At 42.1% G+C, this 22301-nt stretch overlaps 2 protein-coding genes across 6 annotated transcripts in view; both read right to left on the bottom strand.

Annotated features, from left to right (window-relative positions):
• LOC129585127 (fat-like cadherin-related tumor suppressor homolog) overlaps positions 1–18190 on the bottom strand; it is a 29324-nt gene extending 11134 nt beyond the window's left edge. Inside the window, exons 1-12 of one of the 5 annotated variants that reach the window (XM_055477696.1) lie at positions 18139–18190; positions 12289–13903; positions 10199–11314; positions 8536–9201; positions 7913–8113; positions 4171–4482; positions 4012–4073; positions 3831–3923; positions 3385–3612; positions 3101–3314; positions 1662–2759; positions 28–1061 (exon numbers count right to left, since the gene is read on the bottom strand). In XM_055477696.1, coding sequence (XP_055333671.1) covers positions 28–1061; positions 1662–2759; positions 3101–3314; positions 3385–3612; positions 3831–3923; positions 4012–4073; positions 4171–4482; positions 7913–8113; positions 8536–9201; positions 10199–11314; positions 12289–13744 — 6480 coding nt within the window. In that variant the 5' untranslated portion in view covers positions 13745–13903; positions 18139–18190. Of the gene's footprint in view, positions 1–27; positions 1062–1661; positions 2760–3100; positions 3315–3384; positions 3613–3830; positions 3924–4011; positions 4074–4170; positions 4483–7912; positions 8114–8535; positions 9202–10198; positions 11315–12288; positions 13904–14114; positions 14445–15188; positions 15273–18138 lie in introns of those variants that run through there. The other 4 variants (XM_055477695.1, XM_055477692.1, XM_055477693.1 and 1 more) reach the window with 4 other exon arrangements.
• A 1026-nt stretch (positions 18191–19216) lies between these two features.
• LOC129585128 (protein SERAC1-like) lies at positions 19217–22013 on the bottom strand. The gene is made up of 2 exons (XM_055477697.1): positions 20779–22013; positions 19217–20373 (listed from the first exon to the last, which is right to left on the bottom strand). Exons 1-2 carry the CDS (start codon positions 21680–21682, stop codon positions 19448–19450), a joined length of 1830 nt encoding a protein of 609 aa, XP_055333672.1. The 5' UTR covers positions 21683–22013; the 3' UTR covers positions 19217–19447.
• Between the last annotated feature and the right edge of the window lie 288 nt (positions 22014–22301).

Raw genomic sequence — 22301 nt, 5'->3', positions numbered from 1 at the left:
ATCGTGATAGGTTCAGGCAATAATCACCTTGCCCACAATTAATCCTTGTTTGCCGTAAACCGGTACAGCCATAACGTAAACAGAATCGTTAAATTTGGGCGGATTATCGTTTACATCCAGCACAGTGAATTCGATTTCCGTGCGCGCTTTTTGTTTTGTTGCCTCGGCAAAGCTGACAGCTTCCATAACAAGCGTTATCGTTTTCGTCTGCTCCCGATCGAGCGAAACATTTGTGGTCATCACAGCCCCCGTCAACGAATCGACGACTGTCCAGGGATTTTCAGTCATCATTTCATACCGGATATTTTCCCCCAAAAAGCGCCCATTTAATTTGGGAACAAACACTTCCTTTCCCCCTTCGTCGTTCTCTTTGATAGTTGCCGTATATTTGGCTTGTGAAAATTTGAGAACTTTATTTTCCACTTCGGTAAATGTCACGAAAACCTTGGCGGTGGCAGTGTGCAGTCCATCGGACACTTGCACCGTTAACGAGCGCACTTCTCCCGCACTGACATCCAGCGAGTGGTTGTTCAGCTGCAGATCGCCCTTGGCGGGATGCAGTGTAAAGGTACGGTTGGGGTTTCCGGCGATGATTTTGTACGTCAGTGTACTGTTGATCAGATCGGCATCCTCGGCGGTCACGCGTCCGACATGCATGGCTGGATAAACAGGGATGGTCAAGGTGAAGTTATATTCGTCAGCCGTGAACACCGGCGGGCAGTCGTTGACATTGATGACGTTGATAGTCAGTTGTGTCGACTGGTCGGATGACAGGCGAGGCCGGCCGGCGTCGGATACACGTACCAGAAACTGGAACTGCCGGTGCTTCTCGTAATCAATCTGACTACGCAAACGAACACTTCCGCTGGACAGCACTTCAAAGTACTGACTAATTTCCGGTTGAAGAACTTCAAAAAATAACAGGCTATTCACACCGTTATCAGCATCCCATGCCGCTAGGATCAACGGTCGACCCGATGGATCCAGAACGGAAGAGCCGACAGGTGATGCCTCGCTAACGGAACCAATCAAGCTCGTGAAATTCATTCTGGGTGCGTTGTCTACAAATATAATGACATCGTTATTAATTTCGTATGGTTTACTGCTGTAAGATAATAGACTAAGATTGCAAATACACAAAAAAAATAATTCAAATTTTCATATCATACCCAGAAAAATTTTTTTTTAAATTTATCTGGAAACCGCTAATTATGCAATTTATAAACAACTTTATTTTATTTTCATGTAATACGACCGGTATTTCTGCATATTACTGCCTATATTTAAAAATACATGATTTATTGCTCGGGAAAGGTATGTTTGCCAACTTAATTGACGAAATGTACTTATCATAATTTCTAAGCAGCATGGCGGCAATAATTCGACAAATATAAAACATCGAACATGGTTCTCGCATTGATGTCAAAATAATAAATTGTAATATATGTTCACTCTTATAAAATTTCATGCTTTACTGATGCTATTCTCAGTGAAAAGTAATTTATGTAACCGATGTCAAATTTCTGCATTTTGATTAGCTTCCTACGCGCCATTTATCTCCATTAAGTGGACATATGCACCTGATAATATTATTATGAGCCTTTTAATGCCAGAACTCATTTAGATCGCACTTTTACTCCAACGTAAGACGCCAACCTTACCATTTAAGTCTTTGACGAAAACGGACACGGTGCATGTTGCGGTTTCGTAATGCCGATTTACGGCCATGACATTAATGACATACGAGCGTTGTTTCTCATAATCCAACGGCATGCTGGTAGTGACCAGTCCGGACGACGGATCGACCATAAAGGCATTTTTATCCCCATTGCCACGGTCCGAGAGTTGGTATGTTACGAATGACTGCACCCCAACGGCCACGACAGCCACGAATGTTCCAGCTGGCGCGTTTTCCGCAATAAAGGTCATTCGTTCACGCTGAGGAAATCCGAACGGTGCAAGTGCATTTTCGTCGGCCAGTTTAACTAGAACAAGCGCTTCCGTCTTCAACGGGGGGATACCCTTATCGCTCGCTACTATCTTAACAGCTAATTCATCACTTCCCAATTTTTCGGCATTCTGCAGTAGTCGAACATCACCAGTGAGGGCGTCGATTTCCAGCAGTGACTGTGATGCCGTGAGACTGTAGGTGACCTCTGCATTGAGACCCGTGTCGCGGTCGGATGCCCGCATTGTCAGGACGGTGGCGCCGGCTGGTAAGCCTCTCTGCACCACAACAGGCTGACTGACTTCCGTGAATACTGGAGCGTGATCATTCAGGTCAATGACATTGATGAGAACTTTAGCTAAATCGCCACGCGACTGTGCCCCGCGATCCTTGACCATTACCGTCAGGATGTGCTGGGCGACGGTCTCTCTGTCCAGTGCTTCCGCTGTCGTGATCACCCCGGTGTGTTCGTCAATATGAAATTTGCCGGCACTGACCGGACTGCCGGTGGCATGTATACTGTATAGCAGGCGTTGCTCCTCGTCCTGGTCCGAAGCGGCCACACGCACCACTTCGCTGCCCGGGCTGGCATTCTCCGGGACGGAGGCGATAAAAGAGCGTTTAATAAACTGGGGGCGGTGTTCGTTGACATCGGCAATCTTGACGAGGAGAACAGTTGAGACAAAATGCACACCATCCGTTACATTAATTGTTAGAGTGTAATTTCGATGGGCTTCCCAGTCGAGCGGACGGGCTACGATTAAATTGCCCATGTTGGGGCCGATGTGGAACTGCTTCTCGGGATCACCACCTACACAAGAAACCGCAATCAACATACAACGTTGTGCAAACTTTCTTGATCAAATACAAGCGATTTATATGGCATTCGATAAAAACAAACGGTATATAAAAGAAATTGCCTCTATAAGTCTTCGTTATCTTATTATTTGTGCATCTTATACAGCACCAATAAGATGGTCATCTCATGGAAATTTGCATTGAACTGGTATGCTCATAGTTTATAGACATCCATGCCCGCTAAACTGCCCTGCGGTTAAGTTTCTCTCCTGACAAAATCAATTAATCGAGAATAATTTTATCAATAACTTTTAACAACGTTAAGCAAACAAGCCGTCAGCATGCTGAACTTACCGACTATGTAATACCACAACATATCTCCATCTGGATCTTCGGCTTCCAGTAAATGCACCAAATGCCCAACAGCACTGGTTTCGGACACAGTCACAGAAGCAGTAGTCGGTGTGACCTGCGGTGGTTTTGTAGTAGAGCCAGGAATAGCTGAAGCTTCCAGTACAACTCGAAGTGTTTTCTTTTGGGCAGAATCTTCGGGATCAGACGCTTTGACCTTTAAAGTGAATTACTTCAATTATTGCAGCATATGTTACAGAAACTATATTTTTTGTAAAAAAACTTACCACCACATTATAATCTTCGCCAACATTCAGGGGCTGCGCAGCAAATACTTCCCCAGTTTGAGTGTCAATGCGATAGCGTTCATTTTCCACTTTCTTCCCGGTGAGCGAAAATCGAATCTCTGCGTTGTTTCCGATGTCAGTGTCGAAAGCGATTACTCGAAATAATGGCAGCGCTTTCGGTGGCTTCCAAGCTGGGACTACGTATCTCTGCACATGTTCTTTAAGGAACTGCAATACAATATAGAATAACAAAAAGTTAATTTCCTCATTCTTTCAAGGAACACAGTCAGCACCCACATATCATGTGCGCTTTATTAAACAGTTCATGAAAATGGTCAAAATATAATTAGTTGTATGTGCGCCCTAAATGTATATATTTTACTTGCACTCCGCGGTTTGAGCAGGCAGTTTTAGTATTCATTTTCTCAAAGCAGTTATTTTCTTACAGAAACAGACGAATCCTGGACATCCTGTACCGTCACCACAACAAAAGTTGTGGACTGCAGCGCTGTCGGTTCACCGTTGTCGCTGATGGTGATCTGCCGAAACAAAATACCGTACAATGCGACACTGATAGTCAGGAATACGTCTGGTGCGTGTATTGCAGAAAAGCCCCGCAATGCTAACCTCCAGCGTGTGTTCAGCCTGGGTCTCACGATCAAATTTCCTGTTCGTTGTTCGAATAATCCCTACATGACATTCTCAAATTAACATCCTCTTTGCAAACCGTACACCCAACTCAATCGACCATGTGACACAAGGGACTAGCAAATAATCGTAACATACCGGTTTTTTCTTGAATAGTAAAAAATCCCTGGGGATTGCCGGCTGTGATCTTGTAGGTTAATTGTGAACTGGTGGAATCTAAATCAAAGGCATCCAGCGTGGCCACCACCGTATCGGGTGGGCTGTTTTCTGGTACACTGGTATAATAGATCGGCTCGGCTGTCATGGGATTGTTGTCATTCGTATCACCGATTTTCACGTAACAATGTAGGACGGAATATTTTGGCACAGCAGCCGAATCTTTCGCCAGAATCTTCAACCAGTAATGCTCCTGAGCTTCCCGATCAAACACGGCACTGGTCAATATTAAACCTATAAAAATTAGCATAATTTACAAAGCCATCATTAGAGAGTGATTGTACAGCAAATGTAAATACGAGGACAAAATCCTAGATTTTTCATAAATTATATCATTGACAATATGAAATCGCAGCTGAAACTTGAAGCAGCTTTTCAAGGAGTAGTTCTATGCAATATCACTAATCGTCCAAATTTGATTTTTCTCTGTGACCTGCTTAGTGGCCCACTGTTTCTTTTCTTCTTTCAACACGAGCATCAATTATTAATACTTAGAACATTTTTGGACAGTTTCTGATTTTACTGAGTGCTGAGGAAATGGTACTGCAGTGTTCTCACTGAGTGGACACGATGATTTGATCGATTTGCTCTAAATTTTGTTATTCACCGATGTAGACTCTGAGATTACGTGCCCAGTCAAGTTGCGCATACAAATACGCTGATAAAATTAAAAGTGTTCAGTTGTAAATTTCTGATCAACGTTCAACATACATTGCGCAAATAGACTCTGAGTAAGAACAAATATTTGCATCCGGAAAAGCTTCACTATCCGCTATAAAAATACTTCAAGCTTCTCCTTAATATACAGTTTTCTTTTTGACATTAAGGATCATCTAATCGATAAGGAATGCTCCTTCTTCGCACACGGAATCTGATAATGACGGATGAGGTTTTGATAAAGCATGTGATTAAGCTAACGTTTACCGACGGATAGAAAATATTACTGATCAGAAATTAATGTATTCCCTTTCGAAAAACATGTGTCCTGAATACAGTGACCCATGTATGTGCAAATGTGCAGACAATATCATTTGTAAAAACGGCTAGCATAATAACCCTATAACACAATAATTCGCTGACCATATTTCGTACAAGTTTGACCACTTTCCCCAACAGCTCTGTTTGCTTAGCCGATTTCAGAACTGAATAGAGTTGCGGGACTGACCATCTGTGCAGTTTTATAGAAGTGCCAATATAAATAAGAAAACTTTAGCGTTCTCTAGGACATGCAGTTGGCATAATTATTATGTGTTAGTGTGCCAAACCAATGGACGGCATTAAATAACTCTACAAATTTGGTAATTCGTATATCTTCTACTTTTTTCTGTTTTGCTGTTCTCTATCTGACTATCTCTAAAATCGAAGCCGTGATCTACCGTAAAAAGTGCGCCCAAATGCACAGCTAAGTACCCCAGTGATTATCTTATCCCTGTATAAAATGTAATTACGGCGCTATCAGAAAATGCCGGTAAGTCTGCAGTTAAAAGTGAGCATGCGCCGGTGTGGCTACACAAGTTATCACCGCGGTGTCGGGTGTAAATTTTTAATATTAATGGTGTTTGGCATGGGAATTGTAATATATGCACTGGCCCAGGAAAGCAAATGGTCAGTAATAAGCGAGTACGGCCTGCATTTGTAGACATGCACAAAATCACCTGAGATTGTGTACATGGCAATCGAATTAGCCTGCAGAGAATACTTCAGTAAATATCGATAATAAAACAATTTCCTGTGCGGCGCCAAGCGTCACACAATTCCACTATTTACACGAAACTCAAGGAAATTTGATAGAAACGTTGGAAAAGACATCAAGATGCCAAGAGTTTCGTTATGCTAGCGGTACATATCATTTGGAAAAACATCTTGAGCTTTGTAGTCCCCACTTCAAGATATTGGCAATTTTTTGTTTCAGGCAGCATAATTACATAATGTTGCGGTTGTCTTAAAAAATAAGCAGAAACTGAAGTATTTGTAGATGCGTTTACATCCACCTATCTTGCTTATAACCGACTTCCACCTCACTGCTTACCGCATGCTGTTCAGATTACAAAAGATTGCTCGAATACATGTGGAAAGAAGCAGCGGTATACGTGCTTGTTGAACTTTTTATGGGCGCTGTTGAGGATTATTTTACCACCGCGGCGATAATTGATATTATGTTTTATTGCAGTCGTGAAATTACGTATGTCGTTACGCACAAACAAGGAGATCATTAAAGCAGAAAAGAAGTGGAGGTGGTTCGAACTGTCTTCAAGGCTCAAGCTTTGTAGAATTCGAAGTTTAACAGCTGGCACAATCGCCTAATTTTATTGAACTTCACAACCAGTATTGCCTTATATGCGTCTCTCATAAGCGTAATCCCATACACACAAACCATTACTTAATTTTCATACATGTGATTTTATATCAAGTCACCAAGATAATATTTTTTAATAAAATAATAACTGAAAGCTAAAATATTTAAAAATTTTCTTAAAGAGCGCGGTAATCCAAAACCAGGAAGACTACCTAATTCATTTTCGAAAGCGCATTAAACTGCAAGGGGACAATTTATCAATCGAACTATAAACCGATTGCTTCCGCTTCATCTCACAAAGGACCTGCTCCTTCAGAGGGCATGGACCGGCTTTTCCTCTATTAATAGTAACGTCAAATACACTTTAGCATAATCGAAAATACCTAATGCCCTTGACGCGCACTGTACTCGGGCACATTTATTGAACGGCGAATGTATTATCAGATTCATAACCCAATTTATTCATACATTGCCATGCGCCATTAGACAAACGCTGACCGCTATATGCATATATTTCTCCAAATAAGTGTGTATGCCTGCTCCATGCATATAAGCGTGCGCGTTAAAATCCACATCTTGTTATCAGCATTTTAGCCTCATTCCCTCGCTTTTATACATCGCCCCATCGGCATATTAGGTCAACTTAACATAAATGCATCTCAAAAGATGCCATTCCTCTTTAATTGCTAATACTAATAGGAGTAATTCCATATTTCCGCGCGAAATAGCCAGAAAATATACTCAACAAGTCCATTAGTGTCAGGGCTGCAGAGTAGAGTTTATTGGCAAAACTATCATTTTCCGATTTAGCAGCCGCTGAATAAATGTGCGGACCTGATTGATATATATGGCAAAAAGTGGTAATCCAGGGGAGAAAAATGTGCGCTACCAATAAGCTTGGTCGCTGATGACCTAATTGTCAAAATAAATCCCCGCCAGCCGCCGAACGGCGTACAATGATTCTGCCCCAAAATTACTAAACCATACACTGTACTATTGACAAAATAAAAATGAAAGGAAAAAATTTGCTAACAGTGAGTAATGGAGAAAGATTTTTCTCCCAATTTCGGTCTGTGGCTGAGGTCAAAATGACAATTTTTGAAAGATTAAACAGTTAGCCAGCTACATACAACACCCCCGCAAGCGGCAAATTTGTCAATAAGCTAATTCGGAATTCTCTGCCGGCAGCTGCTAGTGGTGTGCAGCCGGCCGTCATTTAGAGCGGAAAATGAATTCATGCTGGTTTTGGAGTAAGGCGGTAATTGAAACTGCTGGGTTGTGTAGTGTACTGTGTGTGCGTTCTATCTGATACTCTGTGAGAAAAATCCATGGAACGTGAGACTGTCTGGCTAATTAACTTTACTGTACCGTCACTATCCATTCGGAAAAGGTGTAATCCAGATCCACCAACAAGGGAATATGCCACTTTATCGCCATCCTCGTCAATGGCCTTCACCTGTGTGACGAATGTGTCAACCGGCTGATTTTCCAGAACACTGGCTGACAATACAAAGTCTTTAAATTTCGGCGCATGCAGATTCTCATCCACGTCCTCCACAAAAATTTCAACTAAAACAGGAAATAGTATACCCATAATCTGAGACATAACTTGATTTTTTTGCCGGCTAAACAATAAATAAAGTTGTTTTGAAAAATGCCTTTCATTTGTAAGGACGACCGAGCTAGTTTCTTTAGTGAGTTTAGGCAGCGGAAGTCGCATGTGTATTTCACAAAAAGCACGAATAAAAAGACCAATTAGATAAAAAAAATTTGCACAGTAAGTTTTAATATGTTGAAAACAACGCAAAACTGTAGGGTAGTATGTACCGTAACCTAAACCGCTTTACTGAAAAGACTTGATTAGATGATGTTGATTTTTGCGACATCTGTATCCAGTTTCGCAAATTACTTATGCCGCTAATTTGCAACTTGTTTGCTACAATTAATACGGAAAGATTGTCCCGGTGGTAATTCGAGAAATGCTGTTTTACCCCAAGCAGTGGACGAGAGCCTCGGCTGTCCCTTATCCTGTGCCACAACCGAAATATTGTAAACTGACACCATCTCGAAGTCGAGCGCATGCCGCAGCGTCAGAGCCCCGGTGAGTGGATGCACAGCAAAGAGTGAGTCGGCATTCGGCTGATGGCCTTCAGTTGTTTGTTTCCGGTCAGCGGCTGCTGCCGTCTCGCTCGTGGAAATATCATTTTCCTCTGCCAAACTGTACTCCACTTGCCCGTTGTGGCCGCTGTCCACATCCAGCGCTGTGACAAACGTCAACACCGCTCCAACCGGGAAATCCTCTGGGATGGAAATTTTAATCAAACTTGATGGGAAAAGTGGTGCATTATCGTTAGCGTCCACCACCGCCACCGAGCACTCTAAGGAGGATGTGCGCGGCGCTGTGTCCACGGAGCTATCACTGGCCAGTACAGTGAATCTGTACTCCTTCACCGTTTCGTAATCAATACGGCCATGAATGCTTAATGCACCCGATTCGGGATGAATGGCAAAGGGCTCACGTGCAGATGGTGTCGAGTATGTGATTCTTCCGTTGAGACCCTCGTCGGCATCAGTGGCTTTGATGAAACCGATCACGCTGCCATGTGCACTGTTTTCCGCCACGGAAAACGCACAGCCCACTGGATCGAACTGGGGACCTAACGGATTATAATCAAAAAAACAGTGTTAAGAGTCAACACACACTGACGGCAATTGAGTGATTAGCAATTCAGCTGCGGATTAAGCGTGCAAACGCAAAAAACAGCGCACAGAGAAGGATGTTCATTTACTTATTAAATTTCTGACTGTGAGGCAAGTCCAGTTTAATTTCACCGGCAAACAGCACTCACGACAATATGTTTTCTGTATTGATTGTTTCTACAGTTTTTAACGAGACTCAATTTCCAGACTACACATATCGAGCGGAAATTCTTTTATTCTGGAGACTCAAAAAAGAATACGAGTACATAGTTCACATGGCAAATACAACTTATCGCTTGATCGATGTAGAACTAATTAATATTTATATGTGCCGGTTTGCTAAATTTACGGCTCGCCACAAGCTGTTTTGGGCGTTCTCTACGCCAGTAAATTTAATAAGGACTATGCTATGAATTATTTATTAACAGCACATTTAGGATTCAACTTAACACTCATTCCACTATGCAAAAGAATGCCCTATTTCGGTAAGCGGTTTCGCACAGTAAATAAAATTTCTTTGTAATTTGCTAGTAATTTTGAGAAAAGCGAAAAAACAAATTAATCTTTAGTGAGCCGGCAATAAACATTATTCGACTATATTGAATATATTAGCGTCAACATATAGATATAGCCGACCCGCAACCTTCAGCTAGACGTTAATGCAAAATCTGTGTTTTACGATTTTAACAGTCTTGTTTATGTATCTAGTTAGACGTCTCCATTCTAAAGCTGAAACAAGTTTTCGGAATAACTCAGCGCATCGCTAGTGAAACGGCTGTTTAATCGGTTGTCAAAAATGTGCTTAACATACTGATTGATCGATATACACTAACATTTCATCGAATGTAATCGCATCGCTTCTGCTATGTGCAGCAGATGACCATTTCTGCCTTGCCGGACATGTATATATACGGGCAGACAATTTGATGATGAAATGGCTACTCTTTAACTTACTGTTATCGTTCTTATCGAGGACTTTAACGAGTAGTAAGCGGGATGATGTCCGTGGCGGGCTGCCGCTGTCCTCCACCGTAATGTTCACACTGTGCATCAGCTTGGATTCCCGGTCGAGCGGGCGCGCTAACACAAGCTGTCCCTCGGGGTTGCAGCGGAAATAATCGTCATCCGACACAGCTGAATAGCGCAATAACCCATTGTAGCCGTAATCCTCGTCTATGGCATTAAGTTGTAGCACTTTACTCTCCACTTCACTATCCTCATCCAGATGGATAATGGCCGGGAAGTCAGTGGGAAACTTCGGTGTGCGTCGGTTGGTCAGCGCGAATTCGGGCATGTGGGGAAACGTGTCCATGCGGGCATTGTTCTCGGCGGATTGTTGTTGTATGCCGGCCAAGAGGCTCGCCTGGGGATTGGGCTGACATTGGATATTAATTGACCTGTCGGTCGGCGTGTTAAGTCGGGCGTCGGTTCGGCTAAGTGTCAGGTTGACCCACAACATCTTGTCGGCCTCCAAGGAGCCATCAGTGGCGGTAAAGCGCAGCGCAATATCATTCCCATTAAGGGCTATTAAATCCTTTTTTAAATCACACGTTAACGTGACGTCACCGGTCGACTGGTTGAGACCGAAGCATTTCCTAATGGGTTCTTCGTCATTTAGCAGTTTGTAAGTGACAGCATCACTCTCATCAGCATCAATCGCCGATAATGTCAACAGATTGCTTTCCGCTGTCGTTGCACTGCTGCTGCTGACCGCAATTGTGCCGTGGCAGTTGAGTTTTTTGAAGACAGGCGCATTGTCGTTGCGATCCCGTAGTCTGACAATTAGGGTCATCTCGCTTTCCCGTCGTAATGGCTGACCGCGGTCGGCAGCACGTACGCGCAGCAAATAATCCCGTTTGTCGACTTCGTAATCCAGATTACGAAGCAGCCTAATTTGGCCAGTGTGTGCGTCGATTTGGAAGGGAATCTCGTTCAAATTAGCGATGCTGTAGCTGATCAGCGCATTATCGCCGATATCTTGATCGTGCGCGGATGCGGTATAAATAATGGATCCAGCCGGCTCATTCTCCACAATGTCCACTGACACTTCGGCAGCGGCGAAAACTGGATCTACAGATCATACAACAGACACAAATTACAAAAGAAAGTAATTACCATTCAGATCTTCTAAAGTCTACATGAGGACATCTGCAGGAAATATCGTAATCAAATATCAATACAATCTGCCAGTGTACAACGACATATGCTGCAAAAAGTGCGGTAATGAAAATTGATAAGTCCGGCAATTTGCTTTTTTAACGTCTGCATTCCACTGTTGCGAAGCTTTATGGCAAATCAATAGCACCATTTAAAGTATCTTATCCTTTGTGCCCTATAATCGATTTTTCTCAGCCACATATTTGTGGTCAAGTCACAAATATTTTCTGCGTGCCATACTGTAAATCACATGAAAGTACTACAGATTCAAACCAAATGAAATGCAGTAGTTTGCGCTGATTACTAAAGATTAGTATTACCCAAATACTGTAGTCTAGCCAGTTTTATTATTATTGACATCAGTTAGAAAATCTGTAGTCTTGTTTATTTCCCAGTTAGATCAAAACAGAAATACCAGCAAAAAGAATATCTTGTTTTGATTACCGAGTTGTATAAATTGTGGCAAAATTAGGTACAAAACAAAACAAGGTACAATGCTTACAAGCTCCCTTAAAAAAATCAATTTCGGAAATCAGATTTGCATCATAATTATTTTAACGTGACCACGTAGTCATGTAAAATTATTATTGTGCCAAAACGATTTCGTAAAATGCAATTTTATTTACATTCATAGGTATACGTGTCGGCTTCCTTACTACCTGAATATTTATATACAAATATTACAAACTACGCATTTAATTTGGCGTGGGGTTTAACTTTGCTTTAAGGCTTTGGATTAAACGGCGACTAGGAGCAGGTGTAACTTTTAAAGCATTTAAGCCTATAATATTCGAATGCGCTTTTACTTTTCGTCGGACCGCTCTATAAGCTACGCATTTTATGTTTCACTAAACGCCACATAGTAGCGTGGTTGTACATGTACTTACCATTGTCATTTTCATCAACAATTTTCATGGTAATTTTGGCCGCGTCAGATTTCTGCTGTCCCTCGGGTGCATCATCTGTGACGACGACTTCCAATTCATAAACGTTTCTTGTTTCGCGGTCCAGGGGGCGCAGCAGGATAATCCATCCGGTTATGCTGTTGATGCGGAATATGTCCGTTCGCGTCAACAGGCTAAAACGCACTCGCCCATTGCGACCGGCATCCTCATCCGTGGCACGTATGTGGGTGAGAAATGTGTTAACCGGCAGATTCTCCGGAATATCCAAGGTTAAATGCTCTATCTGCAGTTTGGGTGCATGCTCGTTCACCGGAAATAAGGACACATTGACAACCTTCCAGCTGGACTGGGCCGGAAGTCCCCGGTCGGTGGCCTTGATCGTCAGCACGATATTATCCATATTTTGCAGCCAGGCTCGATCGCGCACTTGGATGTAGTAGCTGCCAGGCGTGCCGGCAGGTGTCGTGTAAAACCAGTTACTGTAGTTTCCCTTATCGACCACTTGCACCGTGTCAATTTGACCATGCAGACCGGGGTCGGGATCGGTCACCTGCAGTATTCCCACCGCCAGAGGATGTGTTTTGAGTGTCAGTGCCGACAGGGACTGTACGAGAATGCCGGGTGCGTTGCGGTTTGCCCGGCGAACTTGAACAATAACGTCGGCGTTCGACGGCATTTCTCCACCGGCCATGTATATTTTATTGCTTTTCACCCCACGGTCGTGTGCATTAACGCTGATTCGAAAGTCTTTTTGTATGTCGACGTTCGGCGGCCGAATGGCTGACAATATTCCACTTTGGGGATGGATGGTGAAAAAACTGCCGGCCGTCGGGTCATGGATCACATAATAAATATCGCCATTTAATCCCGCATCGGCGTCCGTTGCGGTGACTTGGAGGATTTTGGAATGTAGCGGTACATCCTCGTCAATTGTGACGGTGTATTTGGTGGGATAAAAGAGCGGGCTGAGATCGTTCTTATCCAGTACCGTCACATTAACGGACGTCAGCGCCGCTAAACCGGGAAATCCCTTCGCTGTCCCCTCAATTGTCAACTCATAATACCTGTCCAGCTCGCGATTAAGCCGGCTTCCGGTGCTGGAACGCGGTCGCAGTACACAAAAGCGAAAATCCCCAATGCGGACCGGTAATGCGCGAAAGATTTTCCGCTTATCACCGCTAATGACGCGGTATCTAATTTCCACATTAGGATCACTTATGGGAATGCCCATGCGTTCAGCATGTATATCGGGCACCGCGTAGGCTTTACCGTCCGGACTCTCCGGAATGCTAACATTGTATGACTGCTGGGTAAATTTGAAAGACGCTTGATTGAGGCCACAACATTCCACAATTAAATGCACTACTAATACAACGGCAATAACGGTAGGAAAATTGCTTTTCCACCTCCATCGCCATTTCCGGAATTGAGCGAACATGGCTGCTGCCGTGCAATGCTGCAGCAGTTCAACACATCCATATAATAAAATCCGACCGGAACTGTCTGCTCATGGCATTCATTACGAATTCAGACTGGTTGTTGCTCGTGCGACGGCGCTGAATATTCACCATGTGAAAAGTCCGGATTTAATTCCAAGCTGCAACAACAAGGCAAAACAATTGATTTTTGCATAGCCAAATGGCAACAAATCACTCTACGCTTGTTTTTTAGCCAGAGATGCGCGCGAAAAATCACAATGCAGACGTCAGGAGGCCATGTGTGCGTTCGTGACGGAAATAAAGAGAAAAAACATTAGCCGTAACTGCTTGGTAGAAAAGTCGCAAGAGAAAGTTTTCGATAACACAGACCAAAACATCAATACCGCGTTAAAGCCACTCTCGCGGATTTTTTAATGGTCATTTCGCTTCATGCTCCACTGGAGAATAACCAGTACAAGACGACACATATACGGCATATACAAACTTCCGCTGCATACAATTTGCAAAGACATCTAACTGGCCAGTGCATGGCTGGTGGGGAATAAAATACAAAGAAATTATTATTATCGCTAAGAGTTCATAACTTAGACCGATTAGCTCACAAGGCGACTGGAAAGCATGCTGCGCCGTAATATGAGTAGGCAGGCAGACACTTGCTCTCAAAAGTGATGCACGCTTATCAAAAATATTACAAAATAGCTGTAAAATATTTCAGATAAACTGAGTTGGTCATAATGCACTTTGGCACTGCATACACAGCCGTTAGCATCCATAAACGCCCACGTCTGATTACGATACATGTGTTATTGGCGGTGCTGTTAGGAAGTAAGCTGTCAGCGTAATGTTATTGGTCCATTTTCTCTATCAGAACTGGCTAGTACGGTCAACAGGAAAGTATACCGGCAGCATCTTATCGATTACTATTACAAATACCATATACACAACGAGGTATGCATTTTCTGCTACTCGATTATCGTATGCCTACTCAAATACCTATAAAATGTTCTTGTTGAACTGAAAAGAAAATTACCTCGTGCGCAGCAGAAGAGGGCTGTTATGTGCACGAGATTCATTTAGGTAGACGTTTGCAAGAAAAAAAGAGTTGTGCAACACCGACACTTCGGATGTTAGTATTTATCGTTACCGGCTCATACAAACAAATTTTATTTGATCCTATAGTGTCTGTTTGATCTTGATCTTTATAAATTCAATTTACGGTTAAATATTGATCAGCATACGCGACTATAATTAAATAAAACGCCGTAGTAGAATTACCGTCGCAATTATACCCATGATTGCGGCGTGTAACGTGAGATAATTATATATATACAGTACTTGCAAAGAGAAAACTGAGAAAATTTAGGCAAAAAATTTAGAAAAAACACCATCGAATCTTTCAGAATCCACACGCCGTATATACATACGAGTACAAGAGCTGCTAACCAGTTGCAGAACAAAAACGTGTTTGCGGTACGGAAAGGTGTGCGAGCACTCAAGCAGGAGACTTCAAATTAGGTTAGGTTTTACACATAGATGTCCATCGTTAACCACTTTTCCGTGAAGTCCCCATACATAATCACACAATGCTGATATTGTTGCCAGTGACATTGAAAGTGCATAGCCAAGCAGTGGTGTTAGTGAAGCTGACCGGCTCAAATGACCATCTGCGTAACAACGATGCAGATCATCTTACACAAACAAAAACATTGTTCAAAGAAAAGAAAATTTTAGACACACGTCTAGCCGACTTTTAGGCCAGTTAGCATTCGTCGTCAGGGAAATTTGTACTTCAGTTCGAGAAATTTAGTGGTAATATGTTCAAACAAGAACATCAACATTTAGGATCCATATAATAATGAGATGATCAGATCGCAGTTCATTTTGATGCCAGATCCGACGCTGTGCATAACAAGTCAAACCGGTCAGCTCAGCTGTTAGGTCAGCTTAATAGCGCGGATCATCAAGCAAATATTGAAAAATATACCAAACATCAATCGTTTTTTATCCTTTCGTTAAACCTTGTTGTGTCGTGCCAAATATTTGGAATAACTTCCCAATACTCATTTGCAAAAGATCCGTTTCACGTACGCAGACAAAACACTTAAGCGTTTATTACAACTTTCTGGGACAAATTTCGAGATAAACTGTTGCACTTAACAAATTTTATAAAATTTTTAGTATGTGAAGAGATTGTGTCGTATAAAAGGTGTAACAGACCACGTTCTGTTGATTTTGGCCAAGTATATTTACATGGCACATTACTAAATGTTAGCGCTTGGTAGACAGAGCACAGCAGCAAGCAGGGGGTTACCTAAAGTTGAAGCTGACAAACTGTCATAAATTAGTTAATTCTGAAATGTGCCGTTGATTTATTACTGTATCTACGATTTTTTTGCACTAGAACCAACATGTATGTCGGTGTAGTCTGAACTCTGAAAGTTGTCTATTTTAATAAAGTGCGACCGTTAGCACTCCAATCTCCAGTGCCGGCCGGCATATCTGAATTTATCAGTAGTTTTGAAAAAAATGGTCTTTTCGAGCAAATAGTACAATATCATTCACACGTATTAATATCCTGTGCTGATGCGCACCGGTGTAATGTGGAATTCAAGACTACAATAATATTATGAATGCTACAAGCGGTGCGGTGATGTTTGAAGTGATGCAACACTGCGTCTGCTTTGAGACCCAGATGGCCAAGAATTCCGATGACATACTGGCCAGAGGTTGATGCGCATCATAATGCTAATCAACGTCTCTTCAGGATCAGATTTGATTTTAATAGTTATCTTTGGTCGGATTCGGTTTAGCATCTATTTTTCTCAATCCGAATACTCACTTCTATAAAACCTTGTATTACATTACATATACGTTTCGTTTAGAAAATTTGTATCCAGGCTGCAAAAACACTGAAGATATTCTATTCCTATATTTTATAAAAGAGACGAAGATACCGGGCCTAAATGGGAACACTTTTGTCAAAACACTAGTGGCAAAATTCAGTATTTTCATTGAGATGCAGCACTGTGAATGGTCATTCAGAGATGTCTTGCACACGTATCTATAGCCGAATTTAACAGAATATATTTGCGCACGTATTTCTATCGAACACATGTTTTCACTTTTCTTTTCCTTTTCCTCGACGACCATTAATCAGTGTGTCCCGGCCAGACACAAAAGCAAGCTGGCTCAGCATGGCCACCTCTGTTCCACCGGAGTCGCGCCCAGACCAAAGCTGCCCTTCAGAAACAGACCGCTAAGTGAACTGCAGTTATAATGTGCGCCGGCGAACGACGTTATTTATTGGGTAATGTCAGGGCCTTTTCTCTCTATATTCTCACTAACGTGCCAATTTGAGACTCCATGAAAGAACAAAGAGCTTTCTAGACCTTTATGAAACGGATTATGGTCGCTAGAGGAGACTCCATGAACTGCAGCAGCACCGGGCAAACACTCGATATAACAATCACCAACCCATACTCGCCTATCGTAATTACAATAGATGGAGACAACAACGTCACTATTCAAATACAGTACTCGATTCGGGCAGTTATTGGCGATCACCATACTTCATACAAAATATTACAGATTGTTCACCATATCGGGGTGGGTAATCAAGCTTGCGTTATATAAAAAACGGCCCCGTACTAACGGTAAGACCAAACAGAAATCTAATTTGCTTCACTGTGCACACAATATAATAAAAAAGAACATTGTAAGTGTTATTTACGTAACCAGACACCACCACCAGGCCTCAGCAATGTAAAGTTGTTCAGTTCGACAATATTAAATACTTTCCTGCGCAAAATTATGTGTCCGAATAGGCTACTGCTGTGCAGACATAATTATCATCATGCACATACATACGGTACATCCAGATGCCTTACTTTTAGTAGCAGAACTTCGATGCAAGAATATGCGCAAAACGCGTACAAAAGTTTGCAACAAGTTTATCCAAAATTACAATGACGTTAAGAGTTAAAATTCGTTTTGCGTTTTATATGACACAAGCACAAAATATTTGATACGTTTCAGGTGAAGTGCCGAATGCATGTTCTGCTACATGTTTGTCAACAGCCTAGAGCAATTAAATAGTCACTAATGTAATAGAGCATTAAAATTCTCACACCTTCTAAACCGGCATGGAAACATATACAAAATGCGTTTTGAAACCATACCAATTATAATGTATACCAATAAGTGCATGATTTAACTGTCCATGGTAGAACAACTAGCGTAGAATGTGTACTGTACATAGGTTCTTAAATTAAAAGTTTTTGGGCGAAGACAAAATACATCATGTTAATATTGCAGTTGAGTATAAAAAAAAGAAACTTCCGACATGGCTGTACGTATAAAGGAAACAAAATATTTATATACACTTTTTACTCACTTTCTAATACAATCCTGCAGAGGAGTTATAAATCCCACTGCACTGATTACGAATACGACGAGTCACGAAGTCAACCCGAGATTCAGGAATCCCTCACATATACCAAATAATAAGTGGACTGGACATACACTAAAAAATAAGGTCCAGACATACACCAAATAAAAATTGTTTATGTATGTCCGAAGTGGAAATCCATTTTGAAATCCGATAGGATTGATTAACAGTTGGTATACGGAATACTGGTTAGCGGCCTCTGCTGCCGGGAAAGCGGGAATCAATGGTCACTTCTCCGCTGCAAACAGCTGCTACTCTACAAGTAACCGATAATAAAATTGAAAAATTTTCTCGTTCACTGGAAAGCAGGAAAATTTTTTGAATTTACTTGACTTGTGAGGAAAAATCCGTCGGGAGGCAAATCATAATAATTTTATGTATCGATCTGCATATATTATTATTCCGGACAGATCGTCAGCCGTCAGGATGTACGACAACACTACACAATTTTGGCGTGCAACACCATGACCGTTGCCCATTGGCCAACTCACCATAAAATCCGCCCACAGGTACTTATTGTGGTCATGTGTGCCAAAAAGTCTTCAGAAAATTCATTTCCTTTACGGAGTTATGCAAAATTAATATTGTAAAAATCTCATTTAAGCGTTAGCAAAAAATAGGTTCTTTGAGTTTGAGCAGAAAAATACATTAATAAAGGTTTAATTCTGATCGTGACTAGCGGAAACCAAACTCCGGATCCCAGTTGAATGTACTCGACACTTTGAACTACCGGCTTTGGAAATGTCACATGTGCCCGTACCAGGGACTTTGCGAGCTGGGTTTTTCGAAGTTTTGCAAACTCCTTCTGCTTTTCTTAATCTTACGTTTTTGCAATAATCTAGATATTCAGGATCAGCAAATTACTTGTATATCTAGACTTCTAAGTGCTTGTGTGTGCAGACATGAATTTCGTACAACTTTTATCACAAAAAGGTTTACCTAACTAAGAAAACTGAACAGTAAACGCCAAATAAATGGCCGGTGCGCTTGCGGTTGTCATTGTGCAACGCAACTTTGTCAGAGAAACAAGTTTTTCGAAGCGAGAGCGACAGATTAACATTCATCTGCAAAGTGCAAATGTGATAGTAATTTTATGGATCCATAAATGTTAATTATGATACAATGGCCGAAGATCCCGATCACAGATTTGAGTAGTAATGACTTGAGCAAGTACACACTGCGAACCGAAAAATGTAAAGCTACACATAGCAAGAATTAACACAGACATATAAACTGTACCAATTTAGTGCACGAGCTAGCTGGTATCAGGCTTTGCTTTTCCATTATCTTCATAAGAAATGAGCAATTCTCGCAAAAAATTTATCAGTTCACAATACATGGCCGAACGAGGATGAGAAGGCTTGCATGAGACAAAATGCGTCGCATCGCCCAGCTCAACAAACTTCCCAATTCGCATATTCGAACTATCTACGGGAACAAATCGCGTAGAGATTATCCTGTAATCAGGCAGTGTCTCTCCAAAGCTCAGCAAATTCAACGCATGCTCTTGAACCAGATGGGAAAATTTCTCTTGCAATTTGAGCAAATAAGGATTGTTGATCCGCAGATCCTGTACTTCTGGAGAGACTTTGAAAAGGCGGGCCATCTGGTCAGCAAACGGTGAACCAAGATGGGGTGTCGAATAAAAGACACAACCCAGGGTCTTCTTCAGCAAATCGGACGTTTCCGGTTTTTCCAAAGACAACAGCAACATCTGCTTAACCAGAAGTCCACCCATTGAGTGCGATATCCAGAACACTGGTCGCTTTCCGATTCCGGCCAAGTGCAATCGTTCCAGTAGGTCAGCACTGCGAAGTTCCAGAACGCCGCTGTTACCACCATTTCCTGTTGCTGGGAAAGTCGGCAGAACAAAGGACGTTTCGTAATCCACAGCGATTATGCGACTGGAGGGGAAGTCCACTGGCAGCCAATCTTTAGGCCAACACTGGGTATGTAAGTAAGGTTCATCCACATTCATGGGAAGCTGCTGGCGATTCGTACTGCGTCTGGCGGCATCATTTTGCCGCCATGTCTTCAAAACACCACCGCGCAAACCGTGCACAAACACAATGTCGAACACCGGTTCCGTCTTTGGCAACTTCAGAGGATGAAGCAGGTAAACTCCGCTGGTGTAGAAGTAAGGATCTGACTCTTTATCCAAATTGGACAGAGTTTTGGATGCTGCAATAAGCATAATACTGCACGCAATCAAAACCGTAACTGCTGCTGGCGAAATTTACTAACCAAATCCACCTAACCAGCTAAGATTTGCGTGACAAAACTCACAAAATCAAAATAATCCATTATAAAGCACGAACAGATCATCACAAATGCAAAGTGAAATTGTCATCATTATTATTTTTATGCAGATCATATTTCTTTGTAAAATCATTAAGAAAATATCGAAAAGCACTTGTTGAACCGTACTGTACTAGCGATTAGCGGGCGCGAGCTGTTGCCATTTACAGAAAGTACTATAAAATTTTAAATTACATATATATCACGTTAGGAACAAAACATGTCATTTCCAGTTCCATAATATGTAAATTCATTATATAAAGGCCCAATGCAAAACATATATTTTACCTCGCAGACACAGATCCAAATCTGAAGAGTTCGACCATTCAGCTAACATTTTCAGCAGACCAGACCTGGTAATTTCTTCAAGCAGAGCATCGTCGTAAGCCACAGCCGAAACATTGGCGAGTATTCTCACAATGCATCGGTAATCATCAATATTCAGAGAAAGCTCTTTGGAGAGTCTAATCAACACTCGGATAATTCCATCATCCCTCATTTTGAGACAACACTCCGGATGTTCGGACATTTCACTCAGCGTTTCCAGAAGGAATTTACTCTTCTGGGTTTCCGACGGCGGCCCAGCTAGGCCCATTAAATACTCAGAGACCATGTTCGACGTCCGTGCAGCATAACGCAACGCTCTGTCTTTCTTCAGAGCCAAGCGCGGCATGTTTTTCGTGGCCGGGCATTTTTTCAGGATAGTTATTAAATCGTCGCACAGATTTTCTCGCAGGAATTGATCTTTGAGTTTCCCAGGTCGGAACAATAAATCAGGATTGAAATTCTCGGCGCGCGCGAGAGAAATCATTAGTTTCGGGTATGCAAAGGCTTTCTGCGCGATCTGGTAGGCTTCGAAGGCCATCCAGGAGCGCCGCGCCAGATCGTCGATGATCCGTCCCCGCCGTTCCTCATCCAGGAGAACGGCGCGCACCAGATTGGATGCATTGAACAGATCGGGCACGAACTTGTCGATGCGTATAGGGATACGGTCCTGAATCTGCGTGGACTTATTGCGTTCAATATAGATGTACTTTTCACGGCCATCCAAAGTAACGGAAGGGATCTCAGTGCGACGCCATTTTTGTATCACGTATAATGTACAGCTGCCGGTGGCGATACCGACGAAGAAACTCCCAACACCAGCAATAACGAAATATCGCCGTCGAGTCCAGAACGTCGACTGCTGCATTCCGACGTACAAACTCCTCTCATTTCACGACGATCCATAAAACCGATCCAGATACTGATAGCCCTTAAAGTTCTCAGCGTTATCCGAAACAACCACTACTACGTCGTCAACTTTTCTCTTATGGTGCAGACCGTGCAGAATAAAGCATTGAACAGTTTACCGAGTATAACTTACGGTTTAATAGCCGTTAGTCTCATCCGACTCATAATAATAATGCCGCAACAAGTGAACTAACAGCTAACTAGTGTTCCAGTAAACAGACAACCTAAGAATGACCTAAGAATAACCATAAAAAATATACGCAGTCCTGGCTTTAATATTGTAAGTTTTGTTATCAATACAGACGCTTATGTAAGTTATAACAAAGGCGGTATACCGCCGTATCTCCTATCACACTTCACACAGCGCTGCTTTAGCAAATACTACGAGTAAACAAAGTAACTATGTACTGTAGTAAAAAGTTCCTGCTAATCATTATTGTTAGACGATTTCGGCGTACGGGACATATTATTATTATTACTTGAAGTCGTGTACGTTATTATTACTTGAAGTTGTGTATTCTTTTTTTCGAAATATCGGGATGACGGGAGCTGACTGAACATGATTAATGATCAAGGAT

Source organism: Paramacrobiotus metropolitanus, unplaced genomic scaffold, assembly GCF_019649055.1.
Source record: "Paramacrobiotus metropolitanus isolate TYO unplaced genomic scaffold, Prichtersi_v1.0 Parri_scaffold0000015, whole genome shotgun sequence".
NCBI lineage: Eukaryota > Metazoa > Tardigrada > Eutardigrada > Parachela > Macrobiotidae > Paramacrobiotus > Paramacrobiotus metropolitanus.
Note: the sequence above shows the minus strand (reverse complement) of the source record. Positions and strands in the feature narration are given on the sequence as shown.